This window comes from Oculina patagonica, chromosome 12 (genome assembly GCF_052425735.1).
Source record: "Oculina patagonica isolate OP01 chromosome 12, crgOcupat, whole genome shotgun sequence".
Lineage (NCBI taxonomy): Eukaryota > Metazoa > Cnidaria > Anthozoa > Scleractinia > Oculinidae > Oculina > Oculina patagonica.
In genome coordinates, this window is record NC_135769.1 from 19,987,708 (window position 1) to 20,006,466 (window position 18,759).

The following is an 18,759-nucleotide window of genomic DNA, read 5'->3' on the forward strand; positions in this document are numbered from 1 at the left end:
GGCCATTTTGTGTACTAAATCCTCTATTTTTACATATCATTCCGCCAATTATATCGTAATCTTGGTCGTTAAGAATATTCTGCCTTCGAAATTTCCTCAATTTGTTTAATTTGACACATTCCGCAGTCTCCAAATGTTTGTTTTGTCTGTATATAAGAAATATTTTTCGACATAAAGTGAATATACAACACAATTTTTCATTTGTCTGTGATAATTTGTGTGTTTTGTATGCACCCAGATTGTTCTGACGTAATTACGCGGAAACAGGTGAATTTTGCGGTGAAAAAGAAGAAAAATAGCTTCTTAGTACGAGGAAGACGTCAACTAATATTACGAAAATAGGAAACAGATTTTTCTAGTGGGTCTATTTTTGTCCCTGGATTCTTCAGAAGTAATTAAAAAAGATCACATTGTCATTTGTTTTGGAGCGAAAAATAACTTAGTTTACAGTTGTTATTCCGATGGCCGATTTTATATTGATAAGACTGGACAGAAATAAGAGAAAACTGAAGGGACTTCTAACACAGAAAGGTCTTCCTTGTTTCGTAGGCTTTCGAAACTAACTTAGTGTTCGGACACAGTGGCGTTTAAGCTTCCGCGGAAAATGTGAACGTCACTTTCAAGAACTGTAGGAGTAAACAGTTTTACGGAAATCGTTGATTCTCGTTGAAATTTCGCGCGCGCAACTAATGAGGCGAAACGGTGCTTTCACGAAAAATGACGGACGACAAACGCGGTTGTTTTAGCCGTTCGGGGAAGAAAAACAAATGAGGCGCTTAATCCCGTTAACTAATAATATCGTGCAAAATGAGGGAATTTAATCAAGATAAACAGGTTTTCATTCTTTTTACCAAATAAAAGTTCATCAGTTTTGTTCCAATCTTTGTTCCAGACCCACGGAGGCAACTCGTTCCTCTAAAGAGCCCATGCGAACGGAAAGTGTTATTAAAACGGTAACAGACAAGCAGGAGGCCACAAAGAAATCAAGTGAGCCAGACAAAAGGAATGCAGGTGACACGCAACACTCAAATGCTCCGTTGAGGTACCCTGATAGAGGGAAAGGAAGCGAACTGGGCAACTCAGACGATGGAAAGAACAAAGGGTTACCATTGCGTGACACTCCATTGCGTGACACTCAAAGTAACGAGGATATGTCTCGCCGTGACAAACAGTCGATCATAGGCGATTATGATAGGACACGTGATAAACTGCCCAAAGCGAAGACTTTTGAACATTTAGCAGTTGATTCCGGTGGAAATAAAAGGCCTAGTAATGGGCTGAATTCTCGGATTGTTGAAAACGGTGGTGTGACGTTTTCTTCACACGAAAAAAGCTATACTACATCCGAGGCGCGCTCTTCGCCGTATCCCGCAAATGAACCGCCAACGCTTGTTCCGTACCACAACGCTTTACCTTCTAGAACGCCTTCAAGTACAACGCACTCAAATGTCCCTTGCACCATGCCAAAACTTACACCTATTGCGCCGCGCATTAATAACGGCTCGCCGCTCACCGTACCTTATTCTTCCGAAGCTGAACACCTAAAAGGCTCATCTTCTTACGGGGCATGGAGACAAAACTATCCTTACCCTATAAACTCTGTATCGTCTGCACCCTCCGGTGTTGTTCCCTGGACTACAAATTACCCTAGCAAACAACCCCAGGGGGATAGGGTAGACGAAAGCAGTTGGCGAACTAAACAACCCCCGCGTGAGGAACGTGACGTGAATAGAACAAGTGGTTATGAGCATGCTCAGAAACCTGTTGCGAGAAACTTTTATCCGTTACAATCATGGGAACGACCGCCATATTACGGAACCCTTCCGCTGCAGCTACGCGCGACCGGCGCTGACAAAGGTTTTGGCGGGAAAGACGTTGAAGACGATTCCCGTGATGTACCACGTGATTCTTCGCGCGAAGGCATGACATCAAGCGAGCAGACACACGCTAGACTCACGAAGGGCGCTTTAAAATTCGGTGGTGGACAAGCTAATTTACGAAAAGATACTGATCTTTCAAGCTCAAAGATTCCGATAAGTGCGAGCCATGAGGAAAATCAAAGAAGCCAGCCATTTGTGAACAGAAACGAGAAGTCTGTTGTCGGCGAATACGTTAAAGACTACAACAACAAAACTGAGGACGGGAAAGGAAGTTTGGGAAACGTCATTGTTCACAGCAAAGAATTAGGATCTTACCGACTGTCAGTCGAGAGGCGAGAAGGTAATCAGAAATACAAGTATCCAGAAATGGCTAAACCTTCAAGAGTGGAAGAAAACAGACCAACGAGTGGAAGTTACGGTAATTACGATAGCCGAGAGCAGAGCGAGACAAACTTTATGGGAGTGCCACGCGCGGAGCTTAGATCATCTGCTAGAGAGGACAAAGTAAAGGAGGGCGCAGATCGCGCGAGGCCTGTTGATCCCACGCGCGCTAATGAGCAACACGCGGGACGAAAACCGGAGTCACGAGACCTCCCAGCAGTGGGCGATGGTAAAAAGAGTAATGACCGAAACAACAATAGCACTGCGTTGGGCGCGTTTCCTTTCTTTAAATATGGCTCGGGTGGTTTTCCTTCGGTCGCTAACGGAGAGCAAATGAGATACCATGAGCGCAGCGGTGCTGTGAGCGATGATAAAGTTTTTGTTCCTCCGAACGCCACGATCGAGATGTACGAGAGAAGAGAACAGGAGATGGAGAAGAACGGATTCAAGAAAGCCGATTTCAACGCCTACGCCAGAAACATGGAAAGTAATCATAGGTCGAATGCAGCCGACGAAAGCACGAAAAGGAACGATGAGAGACGAGGTGCGTCGAGACGGGACGAAGCGAAAGCGAAGTTACCAACGGGGCGGTTTGAAAACGAGAAACGGAGTGAAACAGAAGAAATCAGTTCGGACGAAAATGACGATGCAGCAAGGCACGCGTCAAGGGAATCGGGTTCTCCGGAAAAGAGAGCTCAACTTCGACCTCCCCAATCTTCAGATAGAACCGTCGTGTCTCCAGCGGCTGGCGCTGTACGGCAGCGTCGCATGTCATCGCCCTTATCTGAACAGAGGAACACTTCCGTGCCCAATCCTTACGGAGCATCCTTCGCGCCCGGCCTTCAAAACAGAAGAATCGCAAACGATGGTAGTGAAGGCCATTCGCGGGATTCTGCTGTAGAATCCGGTTTGTCAGGTTTAGGAAATCCAGCTGCTGCCCAATTTCTCAGAATGGATGGCGGTGCATTTAGCAACCCGTACTTTGCACCGTTTCTTGCGGCGCCCCAAGGAATGCCAGAAGCGCCGGTTATGGTGTTCGATCCATCGCTTTACGGTGCGATGTACCGTCCACCCATGATCGAGGCCGCCCCACCAGGGATGTTTCCACCTGGAGCGTTAGCAGCTGATCCAGTGACCGGCCAAATTATGATGATTCCCTCTGAGGCTTACATCCCAATGGGTAAGAATATTGTACTCCTTGTGCGCAGAGGGATAAGTTCGGACGGAAGGGTGGGGCTAGATGTTTGCATTGAAGAAAGTAAAGGAAATATAGAGAAGCATGGAAAATTTTTTGTTGTTTTTTTTTTTTTTGCAAAAATGACTCTCTGTAAAATTGACAGTGAGGGAATTTATGTTGAATTGTATATTATCAAGATCCTTTTAATTCAATTTAGCGCCATTTTTGCAACGAGGAAGGTGGTTTCTTGTAGCAAGGCGGTACGATTTAGCATTCTCGCCTGCAATTTCTTGCTTACTAGCTTATTGCTACTCAAAATAGGCGAATGTACATAAGTTAAGAGTTTCCTTGATTTTCTTCTGTAGATCTCAGATGTATTTCGGTAAAATATTCGTCATTAGCAGTTATGAACCACTGTTAGTTGTGTTATGTAAGGATACATAGTTAATGTTAAACGTCAGTTAGTGACCGTAGCGGAATGGAATCTTTACCTCAAACGGCGAATTTTCTTGTACCGTAACTGGGTTAGGTATTGGTTTAATAACCGGTTTATACATAGTTAGCCGCACTCTAGCTCAGTCCCGCGTTATAAATGTTGTTCTTTTTGTCCAGTTGCAGCCGAGAATGCGGCGTTCATGAATCCCATGATGGACCCCAGGTATCCGAGCATGTGGGGAATACCTGGAGCCTGGGACGAGGCGCAGTGGCAACAGTTTTACCAAATGATGCAGCCATTTCAACAACAACATAAACAACAATCAGCAGCAGCAGCAACAACAGCAGAGCAACAACAACAACAACAAATTCACGAAAGAAACAAGCAGCTTTTGTTGAGTAAACAGGGAACCCAGTTTCCTTTCTCTGCCTATCCCTTCTATTACGGCGACAAACACTTTGATCAACAACAAAAGGTGATTGTAAATGCTGATTATTTTTTTAAAAAAAACCCTATGTTAAATGTTCTCAGTTCGCCAAAGTTTAGTATGTCTACTTTCTATTAATTGCATTGTGAAGTTGAGGTTATATTTGATGACAAGTTGTGTCACGTACTCATCAACGTGGCGTGACAAAAGCGTGACCGTTCCACCAGCGCCGTGCGGACGGAATAAGCCGTTTCAATTTAGTGAAGATTTGACCATCTACCCTCTTCTATGGCTTTATGTATTCATCTATCATTTCATTTCATTCTTTTTTGAGACCATTTGTATGTCACAGAATCGCCTAAAATGTCAAGACCTTGTCTTTAAAATAATGCCAATGAAAACACATTGTAAATTTCTCCTTTAGGGTGAGAGCAAGGATGGAAAGCCTGCAGATCAGCAACAGAAAGCGAGGGAAGAACCACAAGAGCACTCCGAAAGTCAAGCCAAAGAACCGGGGCCGAGACCAAAGCCTGACACAGCCACACCACAAGATCATGTGCAGCGCGTGCCTGCATCACGTGATAGTGAATTTGTTCAGCAGCAGGAATCATCCAATCAGCGTGAAGAAAAGTCGGCTATTGACAGCCGCCGGCTAAAAGAAGCCCATCAAAAGCTAACCGAGAAACACAGCGCTGTTCAAGCTCAGCTAGATGCTCAGGTAAGGTGTCATATAAACACTACATGAATTGTCCTCTGTGCCAAAGATTAATCTTCACTTTTTTAATCTACCGCAGGGACAGATCGCCAAACAGCTCAAAGACTACTTATCGCGCGATCCTCTGTCGCAGTTTCCTTTCCCGACGCCGCAAGCTCCTTTTCCCAGGGACATCCCCAAGGTTAATCTAACTGTTCCTGTGACCACCACTTCCTCTCGGACGCCGGAAGTCGAGCGTGACAGCGTCTCTCCAAAGACTGTTTCCGCTGCTGTCACGCTATCCAGCATGGAGAAAGCACGCGGTGAAGAACCTCAGTGGACCACAAGACAAACACCTCCTGCTCAAGAACGACGCCCGCGTTGTTAGCAGTCAGAACAGCGTTGTCGATCGGGTGAAGTCCCCCAGATTATGGTCTGTTGCGGAGTCGGCGATTACTAAAGAGATAGGTAAGGTCTAAGATTGTAACGGTTTATTGATTTATTTCTTGCAATTTGAGCAATCGCATTTAGCAGCCCGAATTAAGTCAGGACTTCAACAGGAACCCGTTCACAATCCGCAGTTCATATTTGATTCATTTATATACTTCATTTGATATTATATCACTTTTCACGGGAACATATGAATTCGCGGTTGATCTTGCCCCCAATGTGTGGCAATGTGTGGCTTTTTAGATCATTGGTTCAAACCCGTTGAAGTCCTGATGTTTTTTTTTTTGGTTTCCTACAATTGAAGACGGCTGCGAGGATAATTTACTCGTTCGACATTGTTTAATTCAGTTTTTTATTTAGAAGCGGTTGTCGTTTGTCTCAAAGTAATTCCCTCAATGATAAAAACTTTTTTTCTTTTCATTTTATAGTTGAAACACCGCGAAGACTAGAGGCACAACCCAACCTGGTAGGTGAAAGGCTTGTTTCACGGGAGTCCCGTGAAGTCCCCGCGGGACAGATGCCGCTGCAGTTTCCTCAGAAATTATTGGCTTTTGGGAATATCGCTTCTGAACGTCTTGCTCAAGAGAAACCTGATCGCGAGTTAGAAAGAGAGAGATTAGAGGGTTATTATAGGGCTTACGATAGAGGACTTTCTGTAAGCTACAACGAAATCACGCGTAATGTATCTGACAAAGCCATGGCGCCAAATTTGGAAACTCATTTTCCGAGAAGAGAACAGTCTCAAAGAGTTGACTCCTATGGAGAGGCGATGAATTCATTTGTTAAATCAGACATTGAACGAACAGAAAGAGGACTGCAGGCCGCAAATGATAGATTGAGGGAAAACATGGAATCTTTAGAAGATAACAGGGGGAATTTTCAAGCGCTTATTTCACACGAAAAACTTTCGCCTCCGGATGGCCTCGATAGCGATTCTGAGTTTGAAGATGACTTTAACACGAAGTGCGAAATTCGAAGAATAGCATCGTCATTCGTCCCTCTTAAAACAGACCTCGAAAACAAGGAAAATTCCACCATCTTTTCACTGAGGCCGTTCAGGTCTGAAGCCGAGCGGAAACAAATCCGAGAAAACATCGATCGCCTCCGATCAATGGCGAAGCGACGAAACAGCAAAGACCGATTCATGGTGTTTAGTCGTCGGAGAGATCTTCGGAGCCCGACGACAATTTTGAACAGCGTGACGAGCGCTATCAGTGACGTGGCGGGCGTTGAGTCGGTGGAGAAAGAAATGCGGATGAAATTAGCTGAGTTACAAAAGAAGTACAGAGAGAAGGTCAGGGAACTTGCCCGGCTGCAGCCTAAGTACGGGTAAGTAATATATTATAATTTATTTTTCCATTGATTACCGAAGGTAATCATTTCCGCATCTTGGTTTTACTTTTGATGTGTGTAGCTACTTTTCCCGCGCTTACCACTAAATCTTTACATGTTTTCCCGCGCTTAACACCGGTTACATATGTTTTCCCGCGCTTACCGCCGGTTACATGTTTTCCCGCGCTTACCGCCGGTTACATGTTTTCCCGCGCTTACCGCCGGTCACATGTTTTCCCGCGCTTACCACCAGTTACATGTTTTCCCGCGCTTTTTACCAATAACATGTTCTCCGAATGCCTGCGCTTTCCACACCGGCTACACGGTTTTACATACATACATACATACATACATACATACTTTGTTTTACATCAAACTCGAATTAGTTTATAGGATTATTTGTGACTCAAGTCCGACATTTCGTGCTTAAGCACGTTGTTAGAGCCAAGGACAAACTATCAAACGATCCAAACGTAAACTTTTGAAAACCAAGTGTTTTCACTACTATCTAGCTGAGATGCTAAGTACACGGATCCGTAAACTAGTACGGTGCTTGAAAACCTAAACGATCCGTTTAGGACGTGGCGTCAGCTTGTTATCTTGGATTGTTTGTCTCCTTCACAGGGCAGACGATGGAACCGGCAAATCGACACCTATCAAAAGAGGCCCAGGGAGACCCCGGAAGCGGAAGTACTTTGGCGCAAGTTCCAAGGGTGACAAGTCGTCCCCAGTGCCCACAACCGGATATAACCAAGAAGGTGAAGAAAGCCTACCAGTGAGTGAGGCCCAGTCGCCCGAGTTAAACGCTGTGGCAAGTGAGTCGGAGAGCCTGGTATCCAAGGACAGCGAACCACCCAAGAAAAAGAAGAAAAGAACCAAACAGAAGAGTCCCTTAGTGCGGGATGAACACGAGTCAGCGCCATCTTCCCGCGGGCAAAGTCCCGTGGAGTCTGCGGTAAGTTAAGTGGTGTAATATATTTGGCAATAGCTGTTTTTAGCGTCGGGTTTTTTTTTTTTTTTTCATGTTATATCGCTATTTTTTTTGTAAGGATTTTCCGGTTCCTGTTGGAAAGAAAAAGAAATCTCGCAAGCAAGCTCCCGTGGAGGAAGAAGTAAGAGAAAACAATTCCTCTTTACTTTTGTAAATGGGATTCATTTTTATCGTTTTACGTTATTTAGAATAAAAAAGGGAAGCCTCGAGCCATGCGGCCCCTACTGCTGGGGATTATTCCGGTTTCTGTAGCATAAAGCGGCTAGGAATATTTCTATCCCCCATCCCCCTTCCCTGAATGGGATGCTAGTCTATCGCAGGGTACCCCCTCAGCATTGTTTCGCCAGTACCCATCTATACACCTGGGTGGAGAGAGGTACTATGAGAGTAAAGTGTCTTGCCCAAGAACACAACACAGTAACCCTGTCAAGGGCTCGAACCCGGACCGTTCGATTCGGAGTCCGGCGCACTAACCATTAGGCCACTGCGCCTTCTATTTACAATAATTTCGTTCACTTGTATTGCAGCCTGCAGTAGCACCTTCCAAGACCAAACCTACCAATGTGAAGAAGAAGGGACCTGGTGCTGGGAAACGAAGGAAAGGATCGCCAATAACAGAAGACTCACCCAACCAGCAGACTCCTCCACAACCACCAACTGGTAAACAAACTTGCTTATATTTACCTCTTTTTATGTAGAAATTTTCAAAAATAATACGACTTTTTTAATTTTCACAAACATTTTTCGACGGTACATCCGTCATTTTATGTATTCTGAATGAACAGACTTCTCATTGCGACCTTGTTTCTCCCTCTGCTAAAATATGACGTAGCTTTAAGTGATCCGTGCGTTGTACCTGATTGGTGGATATTTGCGTGCAAAAGTTCGTAACCTAGCAACAGCTTATCAGCGAGACTGCACGGATGCCAGCAGTGTCCGTCATCAGTGTGGAATTTTTCGTCTTGAAACTTAGAGGTCTCTCTCTCGCGCGAAAAGATAAGAAGAGACACATGTATCCGTTACTTGACGTTCCTGTTTTCTTTTTCAAATACCATTTTCAGTGCTTAAGTGTTGGCCTGTGAGATTATTTGTTTCTAAGCGAATATTTTATTGTTTGCAGCTATCAATGAAATATCCACCAACGAACTTGCCAGCAACGCTGATTTTACGGAGCCGAAGAACACGACCAAAAACACAAAGGTGAAGAAGCAAAAACCGAAGAAACGAGCTCGACCGAAGCTGACCATCGAGACTCCCGAAGGCTACGACGAAGTGAAACCGGACGACGAGGTACCGCCGGACAGCGCCGACGCGACATGTGAAACGCCCCGAGCGCCTTCGCCGACCAAAGTCAAGAAATCCAAGGGTACGAAAAAGAAGCGAAAGTCCACCACGACCACTCCTCCCAAAGCAAAATTCGAATTCCCGGAAGTGACGTCACAGGATGATAGTTTCTCTGAGAATAGCAGTGTGTCTCCGCACGATATTGCGAAAGAGGTTGTTGCCATAGCAGCAAGGAAACAACTGGAAGCGCAGAAGAACAACAGAGAAGCGTCGAGTGATGTCGATGACGATGTTTTTACGCCGAGTCATGACGGGCGCGACGGTTTGAGTTTGTTGGCGCAGGCGTCGTTTGCAAGCGTTGATAAACCGACGAAACGCAAAAGATCCGAGGCTGTCTCACCTTCTGAAGATCCGTCTCAGAAGAAGAGGGGAAGACCCAAGAAACCCTCAGAGTCGCCGCCGTTTGAACCAGGTGAAATATAATAGTGTCAAGGAGGGGAGTAGGTAGGTAGGTAGGTAGGTAGGTAGGTAGGTAGGTAGGTAGGTAGGTAGGTAGGTAGGTAGGTAGGTAGGTAGGTAGGTAGGTAGGTAGGTAGGTAGGTAGGTAGGTAGGTAGGTAGGTAGGTAGGTAGGTAGGTAGGGTGGGTGAGGTAGGTAGGTAGGGTGGTGGGGTGGTTGGTAGGTAGGTAGGTAGGTAGGTAGGTAGGTAGGTAGGTGGGTGGGTGGGTGGGTGGGTTGGTAGGTAGGTAGTTAGGGTGGGTAAATAGGTAGGGTGGGTGGGTAGGTAGGTAAGGGGGAGTGAGCAAGGGAACGAGGGAGGGAGAGGGGGAAGGGAGGGTAGCAGACATGGGGGAAGGAAGAAGGCAAGATGGCAGGGAGGAGGGAGAAAACAAGTGAGCGAAATGTAAAAATGCGATATTTTTACCTTGAAACTGAGAGCGATGTCTGCAAAAAAAATTTTTTTCCAAATAAAATAATTCAAATCCTTTTTCGTTTTTATTGTAGATGCTCCAGTAGCGACAAAGAAGAAGAAAAAGAAGAAGGTCACGGAAGAGGTATGAATGTTTGTTTTCTTATCTCAAAATGGGTATTCTCCTTGTTGATTACTTCACGTTTCTATGCTAGTTGTAAGAATTTGGTGGGAAATTAAAACTCTATCTCCCTGCTAACAATTTTTTATGCCAACGGTAGAAGTTTTAACTTTTCAATTCCCGTCAAAATTGAATTTGGAAACTCTTGTAATGTTCTATAGGATTCAACGAAAGAGCCTAAAAAGAAGAAGAAGAAAAAGAAGAAGGAGAGTGCCCCAAAGGAAGAAAACATCGAAGAGACACCCGCGGAAATACCCCAAGAACAACAAAAAACTGAGCCATCGCCTTTCGAGCAACATGAGGAGTTTGACAACAAGAAGCTTCCAGAATCAACAACCGTGACTGGAGACAGCGAGCAAGATGAAGAGGTGTTTCGACCAGCTACTGAAGAGATTAAGGAGGTCATGCCCAGGACAACACCGTCAGGCGCCAGCACTCCGAGAGAAGGCGACGAATTTAAAGGGAGCGTGGCATTGTTGCTAAGCGACGAATGGCAACCAAGAAGGAGCGAGAGGATTTTCATCAACAGCAGCGTGACCACCAACTCTAGTTCCAGTCCTCTCTCACCCACTGGCAAGGGGGGCGAGTTCTCTTACACGAAGAAGACGAAGAGGATGTCCATAACCAAAGGGGTAAGTGAAACCAACGGATTCAGTTTAATAGATTTAGGATTATGCACTACTTAACTTGTCGTCGAAAGGATGAACAATGATAATTGTTGGGAGCCAGGAGGCAAATTGAGCAGAAGCTGAAGCCCAGCACAAGTTTTAAAGCTCTTTTATGCTCTCTCTTAAACTTTCATTCGCTCATTGAGCCGTTGTAACTTCTTTTTAACGCTCACTCGCCCACTTTGTTAGTCCTTTGGTCTCCTAGGATAAGCGACAGCCATCTTGAGCTCTTACTGAGAAAACAAGGACCACCTTCCAACGATACTTGACCAAACGGATTGGAAAAAATGTATTTCTGACGTTTGAATGAATCAATTAGAAGAATTACTATTCTGACGGCACGAGAAAGGTTCGCGGGTTGTTATGGGATGCCTAGGAATATAGGTTTTGGCGGGAGATAGTCATTCTACGTCGCAGTCCCGTCTTCGCTGCTTTCTTCAAGTGGCAGACAGCATGAAAAATGCCAGATTAGTACCCTCTCTCGGGGCGTGTGCTGCAGAGAGGATACGTTTCCACTGGCCACCAGGGTGAGTGGCATCTGCGAGCACACCCAGACGAACTTGGCAACAGAGAATCAGGAACAACAGATGACCAAGGAACTGCACACACCGCACATTGGAACTTGCACAGATGACGACTGACGCATCCTCAATAACTCCTGAATGTCTCGTGTTAGTGTAGTCAGAATCTCAGTTGCTTTACAACTGTTAAGAAAGTATCTCTTAGTTGATGATTTTCCTTATTCTCAACAGAAAACTAGCCGGCCAGGGTCTCAGGGCGAGGAGGAACTGGGGGAGAGTGACGTCATCCCACCAAAAGCGAAGGTCAAAACGAAAAAGAAGAAAGGGCCTGGAAAAGGGAAGAAAAGAAGCCCTTCTACTGCGGCCGACTTTGATGACTACGAACCATCTAAAGTGTCCAGAAGAGCACGCTCTAAGTCCCGACAAACGGTAAAGTACTTTTCACTGTAGTGGGGAGGGGGAGGGGAAGGCTATGCTTTGATAGATCGAGATTTGTTGTTTGGCTGATGCTTGTGAATATTAAAAGTTTCTCGCGAGTTTTGTCCCAGACCGTGGAGTAATCAAATTGCTGCCTGGCCGTTTTATCGTTATTCAAGTTCAATGGTCAATAGTTTCCTCACCTTAGTAACTACTATAGCCTTTTTCAAAGAGAGTCTGTTAATGGAGTTAAACGAAAAACCTGACGCTGTTTTGGTAGAAGTAAATTACCGATAAATTAATCAAATAGGAGTCTTTATTTTAGAGTCCAGTTTACCACGTGTTTGGTCGAGTTTGAAATTCACCTAAATAAACGACCTCCGTTATGCCACAAATCGCCGTAAAACTGACCCAAATCACACCAAAAAATTATGTATGGATCTGAGACAGCTATGACTGAAGAGTGTGGTTACCCTGTGTCCCTGTATTTAGTTTGTTTCACGCTTCAAGCAGTCATCAAAAGAACCTTGTGTCTGGTGTTTATTAAGTTGTGCCATCTTTGTGTTGCAGATTGATTTTGATGACGCAGACGAAGACGAGGTCGACGAGCCCCAAGAAGAAGAAGAAGAACATCACGAGGAAGTCGAAACTGACGTGGAAATTAACGTGACCGACAAGATGGAGTCGACAGAGGAGCCAGCTGAAGGGCATAGTCTACCGGATGTCAGTGCAGTGGACGGAAGTGACGTAAAACCGGAAACAGAGGTAGAGCCAAAGGAAACAGAGAAGAAGGAGGAGAACGAAGCAGTAGATGTTGAGATGAAAGTGGAGCAGGAAACCGACGAGAAAAAGGTCTCAGAGGAAACAAAAAATGCAGAGGTGGCTGAAACATCCGAAGAGAAAGAAAGCAAAGAGGTAAGTGGATCTGACAAGGCGTTCTTTTTTGGTATAAACGATAAAGACATCGAAAGCACTACATGTTCAATTGCCTTGTCAAATATTCACAAATGAAATTCGAGAAATCGGGAAGTGCTTATTAAAGTTGTATAACGTTATTGAAGTTTCCTGGTGACATGGATTATTAGTCATTATTTTGTGTAAGTTCAAAAAAAAATAACAGAGACACGCGAAGCACTTTTTCATGTTATTTCCACCGAAAAAAATTGGATTGCAAAGCTAATAAAACCAGCGAACAGCATCGTGGCAACATGAACAGTAAACTTTAGTCTTCGTCGGCGTGTTTCGTCTGTCAAGCTCAAAGTTCTGCAAAGAGTCGGTCACAAATTTGCGTGCAAAAGTTGTTTTTAATCCTTAACACCGGCGGAAAAGGATCAACGATACCACAACCCTCATTTCACGTGATGCAATAGGAAACAGGCAGCACACCGCAAACATCCTGGGTGTGACAGTAGTTTGGGGATCAACGGTTTTACGAAAACATGCTTGTCTAGTTTAAAACATAACAAAACCACAAATAAACTGCTATTACCCCAAAGAAAACTGCTTTATTTTAAGCCCATCATCTGAATAGAACACATTTTTGATGTCTTTTACAGGAAGTTGTCGAGACTGAAGAAAAGGAGGAACAAGAAGAAGCTATCATTGAACGTCCCGCATCACCAGGTTTGTTACTTGTCCTGTTCTTACGTTTGCTGAGCTGTCTTACTGGATAAAAATTCGTCAACCTGCCCTAAAGCCTGGTTTTCACTAGCGACGCAAGCACAAACGCAAGCACAAGCGCAAGCATAACAGCTCTTATTTCATAGTGAAAACGGCTTCGACGAAAGCAAAAGCACAAACGCATTGCTTTTTGATACTTGTGCTTGTGCTTGCCGCAAGAGTCAAATTTTGCCCTTTTTTGCGTGATTGCGCTTGTGCTTGCGTCGCTAGTGAAAACCAGGCTTAACCAATCAAAGGAAACGTGCTTTGTTTTCAACCAATCAGAAACAAACGTCAAAACCAGTCGTGACGTGCCTTACGCGGGTTTTCCTGCGCTTGGCACGGGTTGCACGCTCTTGCTTCACGCTCTGATTGGTTTATGCCTAAAACAAATGAACAGATTGCTAAATGTTTTGTAGAGCTGTGATAAACTCTATTTCTTTTCTTTTCCACTTTAGTTGACGTCCGTTTCACGTTTCTGGTCGATGAATTAGTAGAAGGCGTCAAACTCTTGCTTCCTGTAGATTCTGTTTTCTACCCTGGACGCATTAGTACATTCAACGAACCCGACTTGTAAGTGTGATCTACATCAAACCTCTCCTTACTCTTTTTGGTCATTTTGTATAATCTTGGGAGAATTTGGGTGTTAGATTAGAAGCCGTTACCATCTCTTTTATTTTTAGGTTCGGAGTGGTCCTGGATGGTGAAAGAGGACGAAGACCTCACTGGAAATCGACAGAACAACTACTTACTCAAGCGGTAAGTCGAGGAGAACAAGTTATAATCTGTCGGGTCGATATGCCGTACGTTAGAATTTGAGTGAGCCCGCAGATTTTTATCAGAGAGGTTGCTAGGTAACAGTGACGTACACTTGTAGCGACGAGCTGACGTGACAGCTTTCGTGTGTGTTTCGAGTGCTCGTGCTGTTTGCTGATTGGACAATAAGATTCGGAATGTGTTCGGGCACTTGTTACGATGATTGGCGAAAAACTGTTATGCTTTCTCTAATGTTGAGTATGAGAGCCATTTCTTTAGTTTCCTTTTACTTATCCTTAACTTGTTTTGTGACAGGTGAAGGATATCCAACCGCCTGGCGAGAAGTTTCTTTCCATTGGAACGCGTGTTTGTGCACACTGGAGCCCTCAGTACAGATGCTTCTATCCAGGAACTGTTACTGAAGGTGAGCTTTTTCTTTATGTTTGTGGTCGAGTAGCAGCTCTCATGAGGTCTGACGTGAATGGCTCGCTACCCTTCGAGAGAACAATAACAAAAAAATAACAAAAACAATGCCCCTAACCCCCAAAACAATAGCAACTAGTACACTAGAGGACCAGCAGAATTACAAGCTTACAAAGCTGCTGATTTTTCTGAAATTTTGTCTAGAAGAAGCAGACGAGTTTACTTGTGGGACCGGATTTTTTTGTGGTTGTTTGGTATTTCATAAAAGTATTAGTCTTTGATCATTAATTTTATACCGGTATGCATATTCTGGCAATCAAAACGTGAGAAAAAGGAACCCTTTCTAGTGCGTCGATGTACGATATGATTTAAGACATCTCAATGGACAAATATGTTCGTTAAGGGTGAAATTCGTTTTCTCGAAGTTTGACATATTTATAATTGATAAATTGCAGACAATTTTTGAATTCCTATACTATATCCATTTGAGTTACGTTGTTCCTTATTCGTTGTATGCGGTTTGTTACATTGTGGTTGTTCCGGTATATTGAACTAATATTTGCATCCTAAATGTAGTCTCACTTCCCTTCTCATTGTTTCTAGCTCCGCCGGATGAGAAGGAAGTAGATGGGAATATCTGGATCGAGTTCGACGACGGAGACAGCGGTTTCTTTCAGTTAAATGAAATTAAAAGAATACGTCCCGACTTTCCAGTTGAAGGTAAGTTTCCCAATGTAATACCCCCTAGGCCATTTCCGAGTTACCCTTTGCCTCTGTTTCAAAACGAGTCTACGTGCAAAACCACTCAATGAAAATGAGTTTCACTGACAGTCGGTAACGTTGGTATTTTAGTTACTGCCAACTAAAGAAATAAAGAGTTCTACAAGTTTTGTCCGTTTATATCCGAAGGTTCGTTATTTTAGGTGTTAAAATTTCTTTTTACATTGTTTCTTTTAGACGTAGAGTCCACTCCCTCCCTGCCAGAGAAAAGACCTCAGTCCAGTTCCCTGGGAGGCGCTTCGCTGTCCACGGCGCCCAAGGATTTGAGTTCAAGGTTAAGACTGAAAGCAGAGGAGAACGCGTTAGAATTTTCATCCGGGAACGAGAGTTCCGGTGAGGTTCAAGCGAAAAGACGGAGGTTAAGAGGGAAGAGGAAGAGCAAAGATGATTCGTGGCTTCCTTCAAAACACTTGGCTAACAGTACTAAAGAGAGCGGTGCAAGTAAAGGAGAAAGTTATAGAAGTAAAGCGAAGGATATTGAAAAGACTGACACTGAAAACGCGGGGTCTCTCACAAGAGTCAAAGATAAGAACCAAAGTGGAAACGATAGCCAAGAAAGCAAAGTTACGGATGCGACAAAACAGAAGGCGAATAGAATGCGCGGTAAAACAGAGACGAAGGTGCACGCGGAGAGCAAGGAAAACGCACCAAGAACTGCTGAGAACACAAAACAAGACTTAGCGACTGTGGCTTCGGAGGAACTCAAAGAATCCGAAAAAGAGATTCATTCGAGTGATTCGACCATCAAAAAGGAGGATTATGAAAATAATTCTAGACAATCGTCTGATAAGACGCGCGCAGCCTTAGACAATACTACCGAGTCGTCAGATCAAGGAGAGGACAGCGAAGCGACATCTGATGTGGAAACTTCTAAACACGAAAAGGGACCTCGTGCAGGATCCAAAGAATCCACAAGGACGTCTGAAAAGGACCTCAGAAGGAGGTCCCTTAATTTGAGCCTGAGTAGCTCGTTTCGTTCGTCACGGGCTGAAGGCGAGAGTCCGACACGTGATGTTTTGTCTACGTCACAAGACGAGGATAGCGAGTCATACAGTGACACTTTTGATGAGAGTCCGCTGGTCGAGAATAAGCGTTTCCAGGTACCGTGAATTCTAATTACACCCACTTTCAGTGTTACGTGCATAGCTTTCTTTTTACATCCATCTTTCGACATTGTTTTTCGACGTCCTGTTTGAAATGAGCCAATCATAACCGATGCATACCGGTGTCTGTTCCATGCAAATGAGCCCACAAGTTCAGTAGGTCATGCTAGTGGGCTGTAATTGTCGGATTTCGATCCATCTTGTTTGTTTAGCACGTCGAAAGAGGAATGTCGATACAAAGCCGCTATGCACGTTACACGGTTGTAATGTATTTGTAAGTTTGCTCCAACACATCAAAATTTGTAATGTTCTTTAATGATTAGAGTAGCATAGAGTAACATCGTTTGTTTGCTAGTTAGTTAGTTGGTTAGTTATTCCTCTAAAGGATAATCGCCTGTTCACGCTCGCAATGGCCACTGCGCCAGTGCGTTGATATTACAAACGAGTTGTTTGCACTGCTTTGCATGATGTAAGAGTACGAAAGTTTTTCACGAAGCAACAGCCGGTCAGGTGCTACACGGATCTCTGTGGAGCATAGTCATCCATATAAAACTCGGGCGTCTCACTCCCGTTCTCGACCCCAGAGCTCCTGTCTTTTACACGTGACTGACGGCGTCAGTCATGCGCAAAAGAGAAGTGCTCTGGGGTCGAGAATGTCTCACCCCCAGAAGGATGAACTGTGCGCACAAAGGGAAGACTTCTAGGTTACTCACGTAATAGCACGGACGTCATTTCAGGATAGTGTACATGACGTGTTTACATAGCCTTTAGCAAACAACGCTTATTTGCAAATGACGCCTGGTAAAAAGTGCTTAGCGCTAACTCTTTCTAATCCTTGCTGGGTTCGTTTTAAGCGAGACTTAACGTCTTTTCTTGTTTGTCACCTTCAGCCTCGTTTTGGAAGAAGACGCCGTTCAGAGCTGGATCGTCTGCAAGTGGACATGAAATGCTCAGGTCAGATGTGTTCCGTAGTTTACTTCTATCAGAAATCTATAATTCCTTCTTTTACTTAGTAGTAACTTTTTTTAATAAAAGTCGTTGATCCATTCATTAATGACCAGGTTTCCAATTAACATACCTTGTATTACAACATTACTTCAATTTGTCGCAAAACGTAAGTTATTCAGAAGCTGGAATTATTATATTGTGCTGACCTAAATGGTCTTGTTATCTCAGGGCCTTTGTGGCAGTGGTCGGGAAGGAGTTTCCAAAATAAAAGAAAAGGAAAAGGAAAGAAAAGTTTCTACAAGGCCATCGTGAGAGGGGACGAAACGATTTGTGTAAGTGATTCTGCATTTCTCAAAGACTTTCATTGCATCTTACGTCCATAATTGAAGCTTTGTGTTTGCTTTGGTTGGCGTTTGCTGAGCTCTATTGTTATTGGTTTTTAAATCTCGTGCAAGATACTCTGACCAATCAGAGCCAAGGTATTGTCTTCTTAGCCAATCAGATGCAACAGTTGAACGTCTCCCTTGTGCGTCTTTCCCGCGCTTGGCACCCGTTGCAAATTCGCGCTCCGAGTTCTGATTGGTCTGTTCAACTTTTTACCGCCGTCGTGATTGGCTGTAATTACAGTGACCTTGTTAGGTTTAGAAAAACGTTTTGGTACAGTAATGAAAATACGGAAAAAATAAAAAAGTTCAGCTCATCAGAATCTGTTTCAACTAACTCGCTTTTAGCCTCCTAAACATTTCGTTTGTGTTTTGATAAACTTTTAAAAAAATATTTAAAATTTTTATTTGACCTAAGTGACTCAAAATGACTTCTTGTATGCTTACTCAAGTTGTCCTATTGTTTGACAGGTCGGTGATTGTGCGGTTTTCACGTCCAACCCAACAAAGAACAACAATCTCCCGTATGTTGGTAGAATCGAGAGTATGTGGGAGGGGTGCGTCGGGAACATGGTGGTACGAGTCAAGTGGTTTTATCATCCGGAAGAAACAAAACCAGGACGAAGGCCCTCTGATGGCAAGGTATGTACGAATTGAGGCACGCAGGTCATAAAGAACATGGAGATTAACAACGATAAATTCTCTTGACCAGCGATTTACTCCTGTTTACCTAACACGGCACTGTGAGAGTAAAGTGTTTTGCCCAAGAACCAAACACAATTTCCCCGGTCACAATCCAGATTCCAATGATCCGGAATCCAATCCAACAGTAATAAAATCAAGAATGATAGATAATAAATTCTCCAAACCAATACGGTAAGAAATATGAAAAAAAATAAAGGATAAATTAGATGTTATCGGTTATTCGTGTGCGCCTTCCTGACTCCAGTCTGCGACG

At 44.0% G+C, this 18,759-nt stretch overlaps 1 protein-coding gene across 1 annotated transcript in view; it reads left to right on the plus strand.

Moving 5' to 3' along the window:
- The window catches only part of LOC144632660 (uncharacterized), a 34,760-nt gene that overhangs the window by 14,216 nt on the left and 1,785 nt on the right, over window positions 1-18,759 (plus strand). Inside the window, 23 exon segments of the mRNA XM_078491343.1 lie at window positions 893-3,441; window positions 4,051-4,349; window positions 4,726-5,019; window positions 5,096-5,359; window positions 5,361-5,463; window positions 5,874-6,774; window positions 7,402-7,732; window positions 7,827-7,889; window positions 8,296-8,428; window positions 8,889-9,524; window positions 10,058-10,107; window positions 10,305-10,775; window positions 11,564-11,761; window positions 12,320-12,664; window positions 13,306-13,372; window positions 13,867-13,981; window positions 14,092-14,167; window positions 14,480-14,588; window positions 15,191-15,307; window positions 15,545-16,467; window positions 17,361-17,424; window positions 17,647-17,750; window positions 18,273-18,443. Coding sequence (XP_078347469.1) covers window positions 893-3,441; window positions 4,051-4,349; window positions 4,726-5,019; window positions 5,096-5,359; window positions 5,361-5,463; window positions 5,874-6,774; window positions 7,402-7,732; window positions 7,827-7,889; window positions 8,296-8,428; window positions 8,889-9,524; window positions 10,058-10,107; window positions 10,305-10,775; window positions 11,564-11,761; window positions 12,320-12,664; window positions 13,306-13,372; window positions 13,867-13,981; window positions 14,092-14,167; window positions 14,480-14,588; window positions 15,191-15,307; window positions 15,545-16,467; window positions 17,361-17,424; window positions 17,647-17,750; window positions 18,273-18,443 — 8,383 coding nt within the window.